The 19,295-nt window shown below is 39.3% G+C and overlaps 1 protein-coding gene across 3 annotated transcripts in view; it reads right to left on the bottom strand.

The window, feature by feature from the left end:
• Positions 1–19,295, bottom strand: part of Memo1 (mediator of cell motility 1) — a 98,853-nt gene that overhangs the window by 27,995 nt on the left and 51,563 nt on the right. For all 3 annotated transcript variants that reach the window (XM_028873629.2, XM_028873637.2, XM_028873649.2), the window contains 3 exons: positions 16,327–16,395; positions 6,771–6,883; positions 3,799–3,910 (listed from right to left, as the gene is read on the bottom strand). In XM_028873629.2, coding sequence (XP_028729462.1) covers positions 3,799–3,910; positions 6,771–6,883; positions 16,327–16,395 — 294 coding nt within the window. The remainder of the gene's footprint in view (positions 1–3,798; positions 3,911–6,770; positions 6,884–16,326; positions 16,396–19,295) is intronic.

The raw sequence follows: 19,295 nt of genomic DNA, 5'->3' as shown, positions 1-19,295 counted from the left end.
GTGGCGCACACCTTTAATCCCAGCAGAAGGAGGTAGATCTCTGTGAGTTCAAGACCAGCCAGATCTACAGAGTGAGTTCCAGGACAGCCAGGGCTGTTACATAGAAACCTTATCTCAAAAATCCAAAAATGAAATAAAATAAACAAGATAACAGAAGTTGGATGGTGGTGACACATGCCTTTAATTCTAGCACTTAGGAGGTAGAGGCAGGGGGATCTCTCTGAGTTCGAGGCCAGCCTGGTCTACAGAGCACGATCCCGGAGAGCCAAGGTTATACAAAGAAACTTTGTCTTTGTGTGTGTGTGTGTGTGTGTGTGTGTGTGTGTGTGTGTGTGTGTGTGTGTACAATAGAATTACAAATAACAGAAAAAATAAAGTAAAATAGAATTATAAATATATTAGTCACTGTCACTTTTCAAAAAATTATATAATGTTTGTAATAGTAATGGGGAGCAGAGTTAAGTTAAATGTTTAAAAAAATGATTTAGGGACTGAAGAGATGGCTCAGCTGTTGAGATCACTGGCTGCTCTTGCAGAGGACCCGGGTTCAATTCCCAGCACCTACATGACAGCTCCAGTTCCAGGCGATCTGGCATCTTTATACAGGTATACATGCAGGCAAAACACCAATGCACATAAATAAAAATAAGTAAATCTTTAAAAGACTGATTTAAAAAGTAAACCAGGTGTGGTGGCTCACACCTACAATCCCAACAAGAGGCTGAGGAAGAGGACCATTCTGTGCTACTAGAGTGTAACCCTGTCTCACAAAACAAAGACAAATAACAACACAAGTCACAAGCATCGTGGTTGTCCCTCCTCAGCCTCCCAAATGTTATGATCACAGGCATATGCTGCTACCACAACTGGATACGACTAGCTCTTGTATAATCACGAGGAGCAAGAAAAATAACATGCATAGAATTCATGATATGAAAATCATTTTTAAAAAAGCATGATTCTATATTTAAGATAATATATCTATCTGTTTTCAATAACTTAATAACTGAAATTATTTGGACCAGGGCTTATACTGGGCACAGGATATAGATATATATTAGACTAGTTGCTCCAAGCGGAAAACTTACTAGATAGAGAACTACCATAAAAGAAAAACAGAATGATTTCTCATCCAAAGAGTTAGCTTTATCATCTGCAAAAATAACCATTCAAAATGACTCCCACCTCAGGTCCAAAGTCCTTCCCCATCAGACTCGGAGACTAAGTTTCCACTCCCTTGAATTTAGACTTGTAAACTGCTTTGAGGAGTAGAACATGATGGAAGTAAAGCAGTGCCAGTCCCAGACCTAGGTTTAGTAAGTCCTGGAATCAATCTCAGGTTCACACAAGTGCTACCTTCACCTGCCAACTGCAAGTGGTCCAGACTAGCGTGAAGGAGGAGGCCCCAGGGAGAGAGAACCCCTGCAGGGTAATGGCAAGTGGAAGGAGATAAAGACCAAGAGGAGAGCTACAAAACCTCAGAAGGCACTCAGCACCACGGCTCCAAGACGAGAGGCATTCTGCAGCCTGCAGCCCACACCACGCCGCCTCAGCTGCAAATGGAGCAGACAAGTCATCGCCACAGCCTCTGACCAAACTAACTCAAAACTAGTAAGAAGACATGCGAGCATGGCTCACTGTGCATACCAGACGTGGAGGAAAACAACCCTCTCAGCTGGAGGTGGAGTTTAGTGTAAGGAACCTAAACATCTCACACAGGCCTTTGGCACACAGAGTAAAGCGAAGCTGAAAGAAGACGGTGACTGTGGAAACTGAAGGAGCAGTGTAACACCTGCCACATGAAGCCACAAGTGTAACGTACACTACACACCGGGGAGTGATCCCTAACTGTCACATCAAGTAACCTAGAAGAGTAAACTACACTGAATGAATCTCTGGATCAGCAGGTTTCCCACCAAAATAATCAAAGTGTTAGTAGCTTTTTTTTTTTTTTTTTTTTTAAATACACACATACCAGAAGGTGTAAGGGGAAATCATGAGCTTGGTAACCTGTTAAAATTCGTAATAAAGGATTTCTAGATTGGCAAAGAACTTATCACCAGCTTCTTCAGGTGGCAGAAGACTATCACAGAAACCATCGTGGGGGCCTCAAGAAATGGTTCAGGGGGCAAAAGTACTCACTGGGCAAGCATGAAAGTCTGAGTTTGAATCCCCAGCACCTAAGTAAAAAAGTCAGGCTTCGTGTACTTGTAACCCTAGCATGTATTAGGGGACAGAAACAGGCAAGCCTCCCTAGCCAAAATGGTGAGCTTTCAATTCAGTGAGAAAACCTGCCTTGAGGAACTAATAACTAGATGCAGAGAAGAAATACATGCAATATCCTCCCTGACCTCCTCGTGTGCACACATGGTATACACACTTGCACACTCACATGCACTCACCACATATACACAGAAAATAAGGAAAACTGGGGAGAAGAGGAAGAAGGGAAAAGAAGGAGGGGAGGGGAGGCGGACAGGAGGGAGGGATGAAGGGAGGGAGGGAGGAGGGAGGAGGGAGGGGAGGGGGAGGGGGAGGGAGGAGGGAGGAGGGAGGAGGAGAAAGGACAAAGATAAAAGCCAGTACGGGGACAAAGACTAAATCAGAGAACTGGCAGTGACATGAAGTGCAGCTCTGAGCTCCCTTCTCCAGAACTTAGGAACACAGGCTTGCACAGCCTTGCAGGCTGAAGAGCTTCCCTGTCAACCGTACCTTAGGGTCCAAAGGAGAGAAAAGCAGTCTCAACAGAATCTTGGGTGGCATTTTTTTCTTAATAGAATACAGCTCATATTTGATATACAAAAAACCTATAAAGTACTTGATCAGTCTGAACTCAAACACTGAGTTACACCTCTAGGCTTTCAAACCAATACACGGTGAATGGAAACTCAGGCACTAAACAGGGCACCACCACCACCACCCCTTTGTCTGTTTTTGTCCTTTTCCAATCTTCTGGTTTGGAATTGTTTTTAACTTTTCCCCCCACTTTTTGTGGCTAGCAGGGTCTTCTTACTCTATTGCCCACACAGGCCTCAAACAATGATCCTCCTTCCTCAAGCCTTATAAATGCTAGGATTACAGGCTTGCACCATGCCAGGCCTGAAAGTCCATTTCTTAAGGAAAAGTAAAGGAGCCCAAACGACCCAGCTAAACAGTTAAAAACAAATGTAGCACTGAAAACAGAAAACTCTAGAAACAGTTTATGCTTCATTTTACCAAACAAATCAATTACTATGTGTTGGGCAAAAAAAGTGGGCACTAAAGCATATATATGGTAGAGAGCAAAACAGATCCTGCCCTTTCCTCCTATTACTTATCATCCAGGGGCACCTTACCATAGGAAGACCTTTAGCAGGTACTATACATCATCATCATCCTCAGTTAAGTGTAAGAATCTCATGTACCTTTACAAAATTCTGAAAAGAGTGACTTTCAAAGCTATTTCTAAATTTAAAGTTTTACAACTACAGCACTGTACTAAAAATAATGATTATTCTAAGATACTGAAATGTCAGTTGCCTACCAAGCAAACCAAGATACATCAACCCAAACACACGTAGGGGTTGTTGTCTTAATTTCCACTTTAAAAAAATAATCAGATTAATTCATATGTTCAACCTTAATAGACTAGTTAAAAATCAACTTTAGTCGTTATAAAGACACTGCAATCTCCAATTTTATTTCATTTTAATTAAGAAATTTTTAATTTCCTTGCTTTAAAAAATTATCCTAAGCTAAAATAATTCCAAGACATTAAGCTCTGTGACTTCTCTAGGAGTTCTTATATTAATCATATACCTTTCCATGGCTTTAGCTGTATAAGGCAAATGCATTTCAATACTGTGTTCATCTTCATCTGTCTGCAGAGACATGCGTTCAAACATTCCTGTCTTCCATAGCTCTCCATAAACTAAAGAAATTTCAAAATATATTAAAACAAATATTAATGCATACATTTATTTTATGAGCTTCCACTCAGCAACACAAAACTATAAGCTATGGCAAGAAACAAAAACACCACATACCCCATTTTTTACTATAAGTGAAAGACACATGACTAATTTTATTACATAAAATAATGCATGTAAAGACTTACCATTTGGATAGAAACATAGTACATTTTTCATCAGTTCCTTTTAATAATTCTAAAATAAACTCTGGGTCTAGGCTATTCTTTGGATTTTAATCTAAATGTTCTAGCCAAAACAGTTCACTAGAATTTCTACTATAACAGAGAAAAATCACCATCTATTTACATATATTAACAATATAGTTTTTTATGTTTGCTTTGTTTTTTTATAATAAATTGTGTAGTTTTATTATCTCACTTCATGTTTCCACCATTTCAACATCATAAAATTCTCACTTCCAAATTTTTTCCAAATTTCAAATTTTAACTTATGGCAGAAATCATAAATCCACCACAGTATTATGACAACTTAAAATAATCTAGCTATCTGGATATTTCTGATGAACTATACTTAAACCTGAAGACTGTAAAGCAAGACATGAAATTTAGTATGCCAAACACAATGGAAAAGTAATTTAGAGTCAGGTCTGCAACACACACCAACAAACCTCGGGCTAAAGCAGGAGGCTCATGAATTCAAGAGCAGCCTGAGCTACAGAGGTCTGGTTGAGTTTACTTAGCAAAATCCTTAGCAAAAAAAAAAAAAAAAAAAGGTAAGAAAAAGAAGAGAAGGGGAGAAGGAAGGGATGAAGAGAAGGAGGGAGAGAAGGAAGGAATGAAAGAGAAAGAAGGGAGAAGTGGGAGGAGGGAAAGAGGAACAGAGGAGAAAGAAAAAAAACAAAGGCAAAAAATGGTAGTTAAAACCTCATTTCTACAAAATATCTTTTGAAAAATTATCCATTTCTTTGCTTTGTACCAAATAAGGTTTTTAAAAGTAAAGGGTAGGTGGGCTGGAGAGATGGGGGCTGGGAGCTGGCTCAGTAGTTAAAGCACTTGTGCTGGCAGAGACCCAGGGTTCGATTCCCAGAGCCTACACAGTAGCTCACAACCATCTACAGCTCCAGTTCCAAGGAATCCAAAGCCCTCTTCTGACCTCCTCAGCTATCAGGCAGGCACACAGTGCACAGATATGTATGTGAACAAAACACTCATACCCATTAAATCGAATAAATAAATCTAAAAATAAGAAAAAAGCAGTGTGTCCCTTAAGTCATCTCAATCAGGAAGGCAATATTCTATTTTGATTAATAAGATCTATTCAAATAACACTGCTAATATTCTATGAGACAACCTCAAATTATAAAAACCAAAGCCTAAATAAGGATTAAATGAGCTAACCATCTTTTACCGATGCTTTTATTTAATGTAAATTGCTATGAACTTTAACAAAACAATAAATAGCATCCCTTATATACTTAAAATATAATGAACTGAGGGATACACTACCAACTTCATAAAAAGTGGTTATGATGCAGAAAGAAGGAAAATTCAGTGTAAACTGTGGTTAATGAATACATCAATATTGTTCTACTCTGTATACTGTTTCGTTTTGTTTTTTACATGACATACATTGTATAAGAAACAAGTGAATAAAAGATGACATCTGGGGACTGGGAAGACGACTGCTCACCCTGAATTGGATTCCTAGAATCCACACAAAAATGCCCGGCATGGTGGTACACGCTTATGTTTCCATGGAAGGTGAAGACAGGGCTCCTTGGCCAGCCAGCCTAACCTTCTAGGTGAGTACTAGGCCAGCAGAGACACTGTCTCCAAAGAAAAAAGTAGACAGCACAGAAAAAGGAACATACAGTACCCAAACACAAATGTCATGCACTCACAGGAGAACGAACGAACGAACGAACACACACACACACACACACACACACACACACACACACACTTGTTTTCCCTCTAGAAAGAAAATCAAAACAGACATGGGACCTGGACAGACGTCTTAGCAGGTAAAATGCTTACCAGAAAAGCTTGACAACTGGAGTTGGGACCTGAGAATCCATGTAAAAAGTTGGGCAGGTGTGGTGTTCCATCTGTAACCTCAGTGCACAGAGGCAGAAGGAGATCCCCAGATTTTATATATATATGGCAAGCCAGGTAAGCCAAAATACTAAGTTCTGAACTCATCAAAGACACTGCCTCAGTATATCAGGTGGAATGCTCAAGGAAGAGTCCCGAAGTTAGTCTCAGGCCTCCACATAGCACACACATGTACCTTTACATAACACAGACACACGCACACGCCTATAAATATGTAAGCCCATATGCATGCATACATACGTACACACACACACACACACACACACACACACAAAATAACACGTTAAAACAAAATATATTTAAAGTTTCTGTACCACCTTTCAGTGCCTCAAAACCTATAGAATAATTTTCCCATAAAAAACAATGAGAGGAAATGAAAGTATTATCACCATCATTTAAAGTGAAAAAAAGTGATACACATAAAAATATAGTAAACCTGCCAAGTCTTTTATCAGGTTGTCATGTATACTAATTTCTTGCTTTACAGCGCAATACAAAAAAAGTATTTCTCTAAATATAAATGTAACCACTATGGTATGGGGCCAAGTGCCTTTAACACGTTTTTATTGTTTTGAGGAAAATAATACTTTTTTGTGTCTGACTTACACAGATTAGTTACAACCAAAAACATTTAATTGAGATATTATTTATGATATTTGTGTCTTTAAATGTTTTTAAATTAAACTGCAATCCTTATTCAATGAGCTCTGGCCATGTGAAAACTGCATGATCTCTGTGTACTTACTCTTTTGGTCAATACGCAGGTCATACAGAGGAGTCCTATATACATCCACACTGGAGAGCGCACACCGAGACAGGGGCACATGGTGGGAAGGCCCGAGGATGAAAATTCTCCGGCTGGGAGGTACACAACAGAAACACAGAACAAATGTACTTCTACACACATCTTATCAAAGAAAAGGAAAAGTCACTTTAAATTGTACTTGTTTTTCCATGCTGGCTATCTACTTTTACCACATTCTGTCAACAGACAAGCTAGACTATGGTCTCACTAAAATTCATATACTGAAGCTCCAACTTCCCATATCTGACTGCCAATTTGGAGATAAATTTTTCAAGAGCTAGTGAAGTTAGAATGAGGCCCTTATCATGTGACTGATGGACTTATACAGAAAGACTTCATAGCCAGGAGTGGTGTCCCATATAATCCCAGAATTTGGGAACCCTGAGGCAAGGACTGCTGCAAGTTCAAAATCAACCTGGGCTACATAGCAAGTTCTAGCCAGCCAGGATTACAGAACAAGATCCTGGAGTGGGGGTGGGAGGCACACGGGACACAACCACGACACATGACTCCAAGGACATGCTTAACCGTCATGCAGTGGGAGGCCTAGCAACCAAAGAGCCTCAAAGCAAGCCATGACACAGGGCTCCAGCTTTCCAGGCCACGGCCGCCAGCCGGCTCCACCCTTCCAGACCTGTGAGGAAATAAGATTTCTGCAAGCTAAAGCACACAGTCCTTGGAATTCCACAACAGAGCTAGATGGTTTGCTCCTCGGTTTTCATCTGCATTTATGTCCAATAATTGGAAATACCAGCTATAATTTTTATAATAAACATGCTATACATAAATCATTTCTATGTGTATAACTAACTAGACACATTTCAAAGAAGACTATCAGTTTAAATATTTCAGCTATGAAAATTTAAAAATTCTAATTTTTTTTTTGAGACAGGGTTTCTCTGTGTAGCTTTGTAGCCTTTCCTGGAACTCACTCGGTATCCCAGGCTGGCCTGGAACTCACAGAGATCCACCTGCCTCTGCCTCCTGAGTGCTAGGATTAAAGACATGCATTACCACTGCCCGGCTAAAAATTCTAAATTTTTAATAAAACTAAATACTGGTACAAATTTCTAAATATCTATGTCAAACAGCATTACAAAGCAGCATTCTGACAACCCTATTTCAACATCACTGGGTGTTCTTTTTTTGGGGGGGGTCAAAACAGGATTTCTCTGTGTAGCTTTGGAGCCTATCCTGGCTAGCCTCACTATGTAGACCAGGCTAGCCTCGAATTCACAGAATTCACTTGTCTCCCAAGTGCTAGGTAGGATTAAAGATGTGTGCCATTACCGCCGGGTTGGAAATTATTTTTATGGTAACAAAGAAATAGAACATCTTGTTGAAAAGAATTCTATATGATCAACTTTCTCTATTCTCATTCAAACACAAGTCATCCTCAAATACAAAGAAACTTCATAATGCATTATCTGCACTGTACACTAAAGAAAATAACTGGGCTAATACTAGCTGGCTATAATCTTTACAATCCTTTTGTCTCAGCATCAAAAGTAAAATTAGCTTACTATTATTTCATATCAAACATCCAAATTTGTCCTACAATCTGAATTCTCAAACTATGCATTTTCTGTTTTCTAAAATTCAAATAAACCAATCTTACCATACATTATACAAACATAAGTAAGTTATGAATGCAAAAAAATGCAAAACTGTACAAAAAAAGGAGACTGGTAATGGGCTTAAGTACCCAGAAAACAATGACCTAGTTCTTCCACCGTCAGATGCTTGGAGGACAAGGATTGTGTGCTGCAGCAATACACTCTGACAAAAGTCTATTACTGCACCAAGGGTGACAGCACTTACCTACATCCCAACACTTACGGACCTAGGATGATCAAGAATTCAAAGCCAGCATGGTCTACAAAGATCAGACCCTATCTCTAATCCTAGCACACAGGAGGCAAAGCATACGCAGGCCTGGTATGCAAGATGAGATGATGTCCACGAATGAATGAATGAATGAATGAATGAATGAATGAATGAATGAATGAATGAATGAGTGAATGAATGAACCAATGAACCAACCAACCAACCAAAATCTATTACTAAGGTAAGAAAATTAATTTTCTTTCCTTTCTTTTGCTTTTTTTTTCTTTCTTGAAGACATGTCCCTCTAAGTTGGGGAAGGAAGGGATAAGGAAGTTTTGGATTGTTATTCTTAGAGTCCCCAAGTTGGATGAGATCACACAACACAGGAAACTATTTTATCCTTAGGCTAATGTGGGTCAGAAATAATCTTTTCTTCTACCCTTTCTCTTCTACATCTCTTTTTATAGATTTTATTTATGTATTTTATGTATATGAGTGCTATGTCTACATGTCTGTCTATACACCCGCAGAGGACACAGGATCCCATTATAGATGGTTGTGGACACTGTATGGTGCTGGGGATTGACCTCAGGACCTCTGGAAGAGCAGCCATCTTTCCAGCCCCTCTTCTCCATTTTCTTAGCACTGCAATCCATATTTGTTTTTTGTTTTGTTTGTTTGTCTGTTTTTCGAGACAGGGTTTCTCTATGTAGTCTTGGTGCCTGTCCTGGATCTCACTCTGTAGACCAGGCTGGGCTCGAACTCACAGAGATCTTCCTGGCTCTGCTGGGATTAAAGGTGAGCACCACCGCTGCCCTGAGCAATCCACATTTGTATCATCAGCAACATGGAGAAGGGTCTAATTCAGATTATTAAATGAACAAAACCAAAAGATACCATTTTGCTCTATTACAGCAGTATACAAATATTAATTAATTCTTTGATTGATGTCTAATGTGAAATATGTATAAAATGGTAACCTTGGGAATGTTTAAGTCACTTGATTAATGCCAGGGATTAATGCCTGGAACTAAGAATCAGTGACACTTTTCCAGGCACAGCAGAGCATGTCTGTAGTCTACATACTCAGAAGGTTGATTATCAGTTGAGCTCAGGAGCATAAGGCAACATAGTAAGACTCCACTTACAAAAGAAAAAGGAAGAGAAGGAGCGGATTAGGCAGGGAAGGAAAGGGAAAACTCAATATAAAAGCGTGTGGCTCTGGTTGAAGAATCTGTTTCTATGAGAAAAAAAGCTTTGGGGAAACTCTGAGGTATATAGTTAAAATATAAATGATACTTTTAAAATGTCAGGTGTGGTGGCACACACCTTTAAATCTCAGCACTCAGGAAGCAAGGCAAGCAGATCAGGCCAGCCTGATCTCCACACTGAGTTCCAGGACAGCCAGGGCTACAAATTAAAGTCCTATCTTGACAACAGCAGCGACCACACGTCAATCTGAAGGCATATATTAATCTACTAGGTCACAGTGAGCGCTGCTCCAGTCCAGTGGTGTCTTCGGGAGTCCAACGCCTTCAGCGGAGGCCTGGATGCTTTCTTTGCTCACCTGTTATCAAGCCAGCCTATACAAGAAGAGTCCCTTCCAACCGGAATTAGCCAGATGTTTTCCCAATACATTCTTTCTAGTTTGGTAAAAACTCACCCACAATCAACCTAGTGCAGTTCTAAAACTGATTTACAAGAAACAAGGAAAAAAACTGAGCCATCAGTACAAAAATCCTTAAAACTGACACACATGAAACACAGAAGGGTAGACATTACTGTAACAGTTAAGGGGGCATATTAAGGCAATAGTGACCTCAAAATAGGCTTCTGTGTTAACTAAAGTGCTAACACAAGAAAGTTAACAAGGCACATTGAATTTCATGTGTTTCCTCCTCCTTTCTTTGCTAGACCCATAAACAGCACAGCCACTGCAGTAGTTTGGAGGGAAAAAAGTAAGCAAGCCTATGTCCCTTTCCTTTAATTAACTGCAAGTTGTTTTGCCTTTAAAGAAATAACCTCAGTATTAGTATTCTGGCTATTACTAGATCAGAAAAAGAAACTCTTAGTACTAAATAGCAGAGTGATGGTAGAGGCTCATATTTTCCTAAAATATAGTCCACACACTACAGCGCCTGAGAATTCACCTCTGTGAAATTACTATAATGAATATGGTATATGAGCACTTGCTCTCATATTTTTTCAACTACCTATTCCAACTAATGGAATGTAATTTTTTAAAGATGTTTCACATGGAGGAAAAATATTTTAACTAAAGACTAAAACTGTCATGAGTCTTTTACTTTTTGTCCTGCAAAGCTTTTTGAAAAATATAAATTAAATTCAAATTTCTGCCTAACTGCCTGTTAAATTTCAGATTTTAGTTGTTAGTTTTGTTAGCAGCCAATATGAAAAGTAATTTAATGAAATGTCCCATTTTTTACATTTTCTGACAGCCCAAAATAATCTTTTGAAACACAAATGTGATCATTTTGCTTACTCTTGCCTTTTTTTCCCCCCTTGGTTTTTCAAGACAGGGTTTCTCTGTGTAGTCCTGGCTGTCCTGGATCTCATGCTGTAGACCAGGCTGGCCTGGAACTCACAGAGATCCGCCTGCCTCGGCTTCCCAAGTGCTGGGATTAAAGCCCTCCCTGAGCTGGGCAGTGGTGGTGCACACCTTTAATCCCAGCACTCGGAAGCAGAAGAATGCGGATCTCTGACTTTGAGGCAAGCCTGGTCTACAGGACAGCCATGGCTACAACAGACAAACCCTGTCTCAAAAAACAAAAGCAAACAAACAAAACTCTTTCCCGGCTTTTCATGGTTATGAAGTCAAGTAAAACCCTTAAAAATAAGTGGGAGTTTGTGGGCTGTTTTCCCCCCTAGTGTATGTGTATGGTTGGGGTGGGGGTGTTTAGAGGCATAGATGCAGAATGGGGACACATGCAGAAATCAGAGTTTGACAACAGGTGTCTTCCACAGTAGCGCTCCACTTTGTATTTGAGACAAGATCTCCAGCAGAAACTAGAGCTCACTGTTTCAGCTGTCTCTGTACCACCGACCCTCCCAACTCCACGCTCTAGGGTTTCAGAGGCACACCACCACACTGATTTTATAGGAATGCTAGGGATCAGAACTCAATTCTTCATGCCTGTGCAACAAAAACTACCACTAAGTCCTCTGCCTATCCCTAAAATGGATTTTAAAAGGCTCAAGTGACCTAACAATTTCTTGTACTCCTTTCGCGCCCCCTTGATTGTTAACATTTTATGAATACACTAGTCCTACAGGTCCTGGATGAACTAACAAGTTTAATTACACTTTGTCATTCCCTTTGGTTGGTTGGTTGAATTTAAACACCAATTCCTCAGTGAAACTTTCCCAATTGGCCTTTCCCATGCCTGAAATCCAATCACCCTTTGAAGGTCTATCATATCAGTTGTCACAGTGTGATCTGTACACTCTTAACAACATTCAAGACCCTGTAAAGGAGTATGCAATTCAAACTCATCCCGGAGAGTGAAAAGGAAGGCCCCTGCTTTCTTCTCTGCTGATATGCACCTAAGCTGCAGAAACAAGAGTAAGTCAAATTGTTGGCATGACCTCCAGGGCAGAGAAACCAAGACGCATCAGGAGTCCTCCACTGCTACACTGGTTTTGGTTGTTGTCTTTTAAGGCAAATTTCATCAGAATTCTTGACCCTTGCGAATACATCTTAACATTGCATGACAAAACATATTCAAACATGGGGACAGATGCATAAAGCACTTCTGCAAATGAACACTGTATCTCAGGGAAAATACCTATGTATTATGAGCTGAAAGCTGAACTAGAAACATTTTTCATGGAATTTTCACTTAAAAAATTTTTCACTTAAAAAAACAAATAGTAGGCATTTGGGAGAATTTTTCTCCAAAATAAACAAAATAAGCTGCCATTTCAAGCAAAACAATTGACATATTTGTTGTACAGAATAAAACTGAAGCTTTCAAGTGAAAATTAAGTCCAATATATTTCAGATGGTGGTATGAACAAACTGTATAACGAAACATCATTTGAAAGATCTGCACTGACCCTCAAGCCACTCTTTTTATTATGTTCTAGTTTAGTGTTAAAGGAAACATTTCCAGTGAATGGGAAAGGTGGTGGATCTGCTCCTCCCTTTGAAACTATGTACCTGTGTGAGAAGATGGATCAGAACAAACTGAATGCGGAGGCAGACATGAGCACAGAGGTGGCTTCTAGTTAAATTATACATGAAGCCAGCGTCTGACAAGGTAGCACACACTGTAATCCCAGCACTTCAGAGGCCAAGGCAGATAGACTGCTGTAAACTCAAGACCAGTCCAGGCTGCAAAGCCAGATTCTTGTCTCAAATATAAAAATGTACAGCAGATTTATATATAATAAACATAAAAATATATTAATACATTTATACATTATAATATATAAGTGATATAAAATTGTATACATATATATGTTTTGTTTTTTGAGACAAGGTGTCTCTCTATGTAACCCTGGCCTTCCTGAAGCTGACTATATAGACCAGGATGCCCTGGAACTCATAGAGATCCTCTTGCCTCTGCCTTCCCAGTGCTAGGATTAAAGGTATGTGCCACCAAGCCTGGCTATAGTTTGTAATTGAAATGTAAAAGTGTAGTAGATTATTATTTTAAGGTGTGTTATTTCTGTTTCTGCTGCATTTTTTTAACTTTGTGAAGCTGTGTTACTGTGCCTGTGTAAAACACCTGATGGTCTAATAAAGAGCTGAATGGCCAATAGTGAGGCAAGAGAAAGGATAGGCGGGGCTGGCAGGCAGAAAGAAAATATAGAAGGAGAAATCTGGGAGGAGAGTTGAAAGAGCCAAAGAAGGAGGAGGACTCCAGGATCCAGCCACCCACCTACACAACCAGCAGAGGAGTAAGGTTTACAGAAGTAAGAGAACAGGAAAAGCCCAGAGGCAAAAGGTAGATGGGATAAGTTAAGGAAAGGTGGCAAGAAACAAGCCAAACTAAGGCCAGGCATTCATAAGTAATAATAAGCCTCCATGTGTGACTTATTTGGGAGCTCAGTGGAGGGAGCTAGGTGGCGGGCCCCTCAAAAGAGACAAAAAAGAAGAGCAAAAACAACTAATAACATAAAAAGCAATGCCTCTTTTCCTACTATCCTTCACTATGATATGAGGAAATGTACTTGTTTCTCATTTAATGTTTCATTTAGTTCATGGTATTTGGGGACAATAGTAGAGGGCTTTCTTAGCAAGTATGAGATCCTGGATTTGATTTGCATCATTACACGAAAGTCACTTTCATTAATATCTAATTTTTATTATTTTGATAAATAGTTTTAATTTTTTCTTCTAATTTCTTCTTTAACTTTTTTATGTGTATGATTATTTTGTCTGCGTGTATGTATGTTCACTACCTGCATGCCTGGTGCCCTTGGGGGTCACAAGAGGGCATCTGAGGTCAGAGGAGGGCACCAAATGCCTTGGGACTGGAGTTACAGTCAGTTGTGAGCTGCCAAGCAGGAACTGAACTTGGGTCCTCCAGAAGAGCAGCCAGTGTTCTAATTGCTGAGCCATCTCTCCAACCCATACAAATATTTCTGTACTTGGAAAGTTTTTTATTTTTCACCATGAAAGTGGTTGACAATTCTTTTTTAAATTAAATAATATTGTAGAGTGTTAACTTTTAATTCTAGCACATTAAGATATTTTTAATTAAGTTTTTTCATGTACTATATTCTGATCATGCTCCTTCCTCTCCCCAATCCCTCCCAGATGCTCCCCACTTCTCTACCCACCCAGCTTTACGTTCTTTCTCTTGAAAAAAAGAAAGATACCAACAAAACAGAAATAAAAGCCAAAATAGGCAAAAGACCAATACAATAGTCATGTCCATTATTTTTAATATTTTGTAAATTCATTTGAGAATTTCATTCATTTTGATTATAGTCACATCATCACCATTACTCCCCAATTTGTCCATTCTTTATATAAAAATGGTCAAACATACACTATCCTGAGGAGCATTATGGTATTATAAGCATTTAATGGTTTCTGGGGAAGAGGGAGTCATCCTCAGTGATCTGATCACTGTTAAATTACCATGCACCAATTAAGGAAAACTGCACTCACACTCATGCAAGCAGCCCTAGGTAAGCTCAGTCAGTTAATAAAAAGAAAGGGCTTCGTGGGATGGGGTAAGAGTACAAAATAGGGATCGAATACAAAAGACTTCATCTATATGTGTAATGTTACCAAAGAATTAAAAATTTTAAAGGAAAACACATACAATATATCATCATCCATAAATAATTATGGATTTTAAAAATACTCATGAAAAATCTTGCTTAATATAGTACATACTTTCTTCTCAATTCTGCACAAGTTTATATCCTCCTTTTAGTCTATGATGTAATACCTTCTAAAATTACAATGCCTCATAGTGTATTCCATCATTTTATTTACTAATGGTCTCACAATGTAGCTCCAGTGGCCCCAAACTTGTTGTCTCTTAGCTCAGCCTCCTCACTGCTGAGATTACAGGTGTGCATCACCATGTCTGGCAATAATCACTTTTAATATCTATAAAATATTATGCTACTTAAGCTGTCATTTTTATTTAATTCACTATTCAATGTTGGATATTAAAACATAATGCTATTGTCGTAATCTTAATGGACTTAACCTTTTATGTTTTAGGACTCATTAAGACAGAGTCTTAGAACTTACTTGAAATTTAAGCCACCAGTTATCTATTTGATTACTATTCAGCATATATTGATCATTACAATAATCTGATTTCTAAAATGCTAATATACACTCTACTATCAGTTACACTTGTCCTCCTCATCCTCATCCTCCTCCTCCTCCTCCCTTTGTCCTGTACTCTCGGCTTTTCCCTCACCCTTTCCTTCCTTCTTTGACTCTAACTTCCCACCAGTGTGCTTACGGCCCACTTCGTACATCCCCCAGAATAGACTATACTGAGTTACAGACTCCTAAACCAAACCAACTCTGAGGCATGCTTCTAGCATATAACATCATCAATAAAAATTCTGCCAAACAGAAAAGTTTAGAACAAGGTATTATTTAAAATAACCTTGATTATGGCTGACTCTCAGACAGAGGTCAAATAAAAAAATCTTCTAGAATCTTTTCAATTTAATGTCTTTTTACTGTTATAAAATTTTTACTTTTAGTAATTACAAAGGAAACTTCATCTTTATTTAAAATGTTCACATCTAGGTTTTTAAATGAACACTAAAACATAAATATTTAACTTGTAGTTTCAGAATGAAACATCTGACAACTAAAGACAAAGTAAAAAGTAAATGCTGGAAGAAAAGGTATTAAGATATTTCCTAGCTGGGCGGTGGTGGTGGCGCACGCCTTTAATCCCAGCACTCGGGAGGCAGAGCCAGGCAGAGCCAGGCGGATCTCTGTGAGTTCGAGGCCAGCCTGGGCTACCAAGTGAGTCCCAGGAAAGGCGCAAAGCTACACAGAGAAACCCTGTCTCGGGAAAAAAAAAAAAAATATTTCCTAACCAACACATGGTATGACAGAATTCCCAAAAAGCTCAAAAAGAATGAAATATGACTTCTATGACAAAGCAACCATTATGGCATTCCCAAGCTGTTCCTAATTAACTGCATTACTTACGTAATAGATGGATCCACTTGTTTGTAAGCATGGGCAGCACAAGAGCCACAGTACGTGTATCCTGCATGGCTACAAACAAAACAGTTTTTAATTTAATCTCCAAGTTCAAAATCAAGATAGTCTAAAGAAAATAAAAGTTACAGAAAGAAATGTAAAAACTGATATATGCAACAGAACTGAATATACAGATTAAAAAGCAATATAATTAATGATGCAACTTCTAGACGACAACGGAAAACACATAGTTGTTTCATACTATATTCCAATTATAAACTTCCAAAAACATTTTAGGTGTCGGTTATGTAGCTGAGTGGTAGAGTACCTGATTAACATGTTTAACGTCTTGGGTTTAACCTCCAGCACCAATCTGGGGTAGAGGGAAGGGGGACCAAGAGACAGTCTGGTTTTGGGTGAAGATATTCAAGGCTTACTCTGAGCTGCTCATTTCTGATAATCCTCTGTAGTGAAATGAGCAGACTTTATACAACAGCACCAAAGCAAATACCCTGCAGGGATTGTGCTCCCCTCCGCCTTTAGCAGAAAAGAAGCTGACTGGGCTTCTCTGTATCATGCCTCTCATGTTCTCTCCATCATCCTTCTCTGTTCACCCTCTGGCTTCAGTATTCAGTCAATTCTCTTATCACCCACAGAACAGTTTTGTTCTCTAATCATTTTTCTCTCCTGAATCATTAAGTCTAGACTTACTTCTTTTAGACAGTACAGAAGGGCAAGAGTGACTCTAGCCAGCTGAAGCATGCAAACATGACTCTGGCAGGCCTTGCCCTTCTCCCCTATACCTAAAAAATCTGTTAGATTACATTCCTAAAGCTAGCCACCAAGGTCTACCTTGAGGCTGACTACCAAGGTCCAGCTATCAAAGTATTAAAGTCCAGCAATCAAAAGCCCCCTTTGGCTCACCTACTTAACATGACCAATTAAAATTAAACACCTCATCTTTACACCAGGTTTTCCCTCATACCTTTATAAACCACCATTTGCCTATGGGCCACCGTCTGTTTCCTCTCTTTCCAGAGGCAGCCCTTTGTTTCCCCACTCCCACCTCCCAAGACAAATATCCCTTTCCCCTCTCCCTTATTCCCTTCCCTTTCTCCCTTGTCCTCTGTCACATGTCTGTCTCTTATTCCTTGCCCTTTGTCCCTCTGGGGCAAATAAATCTCCTTTGTGCTGAGAAGTGTCCTGAGCCAATACCAAGCCCCTTTCAGAAAAATCACTGGTAGACAGTATACTGACTCTGAAGGAAATAAAAATTGCACATTCATCTGTACATAAATTTTTATACAATGTTACTGAGATTTAACAATTTATGAATAATGATTTAAAATATGCAATACTCTGATAAATTTCATATAGCCTATTGATTTATGTTCTGTGATATTACTTGCTTAACTCCTATAAACAAGCTATGACTGCAATAATAAAGAATAGATGACCGGGTGTGATGGCACAAGCCATGAGTCCAAGCACTGCAGAGGCAAAGGCAAGCAGATCTGGGTCACCCTGGTTATATAGTGAGTTCCAAGCTAGCCAGGACTACACAGTGAGATCCTGCCTCAAACACACACACACACACACACACACACACACACACACACACACACAAAGAATGGAACAAACCCAGTAGTTCCACATCTGATGAAACCAATATATCGCAAGAAATGTCTATTTTCACTGCAGCACTATTCACAAAACCAAAGGAAGTTCTGTAATCAACCTAAGTGTCAAGCAACAGATGAATCTATAAAGAAAACGTAGTACACAGATATATAATACCTTAAAGGAAAAAAGTCACAAGGACTAGGGAGATGGCTCAGTGGGTAAAACTGTGTGTCAAACGATAAGGACCTGAATTGAATCCCAATCCCCAGAACCTGTGCAAAGCCAGATACAGTGGCACACACAATCCTGGTAGTCCTCAAGCAAGTTTGGAAGTGGAGACAGAAGAATCCCCAGGAGCTCCAGAACCAGTCACTCAAGTGTAAGCAGCAGCAGGAGAGAGAAAGAGAGACCGAGAGAGACCCTGTCTCAAACAAGCAGAGGGCAAAGACCAGCCCCCATCAAACTGGATAGTAGGCATGTCTATGAGGCAGTTTCTTTGTTAATGTCTGACATGGAAGGGTTCCTAGGTTGTGTAAGAAAGCAAGCTGGTAAGCAGCATTCATGATCTTTACACTTCAGCTCCTGCCTTAAGTTCCTGCCCTGACTCAGTAACGGACTTTGATCTGGAAATGCAAGACAAAATAAACCTTTTCCTCTCCAAGTTGTTTTTGGCCACTGTTTTATCATAGCAACAACAACAAAAAAAAAAAAAACCAGGGTACCATCCCACAACATACATGGGTTTTTCTGAAACCACAGAACTCACAGATTGCAGAAGCATAGTTAAGGGGAAACAATAACAAAAGGGGAGTATGGTACCTATGCCTCAGTCAAAGGACTACGTGATGAATAGCAACAGTTGAATACTTTGTTTCAACTTCACTCTAGGCTAGATATTAAATGTTACCACTAAGGCTGTCCAATGTTTCAAGTGATGGATGGATTGACCAGCTTGGTCATCTCAGGTTGCATTCCTAACTGTAACATCACTCTGCATCCCACCCACAAATATGTATCATTTGTCAACTTCAAACTTTAAAGTGCAATGGTACAATGAAGACATATGCATGAAGTTCAGTTGTTATGAACAATTGTGCTCAGTTTGATGATCAGATAATAGTTTTCCCATACTATATAAAAACTTTGCTGAAGGCTAGAAATGTGGTTAAGAGAGCTTATTCTTCTAGAGGATTGGAATCTGGTTCTCAGCGCCCACATGTTGGCTAACAACTACCAGTACCTAGTTACTGGGGGTCCAACACCCTCTTCTGAACTCCGAGAACATGGGTTTGACCCCAGCAACTCATTTTTTTAAAAAATGAAAATAAAAAATGTCTACAGGGAGGTATCAA

This window comes from Peromyscus leucopus, chromosome 22, assembly GCF_004664715.2.
Source record: "Peromyscus leucopus breed LL Stock chromosome 22, UCI_PerLeu_2.1, whole genome shotgun sequence".
NCBI lineage: Eukaryota > Metazoa > Chordata > Mammalia > Rodentia > Cricetidae > Peromyscus > Peromyscus leucopus.
Note: the sequence above shows the minus strand (reverse complement) of the source record. Positions and strands in the feature narration are given on the sequence as shown.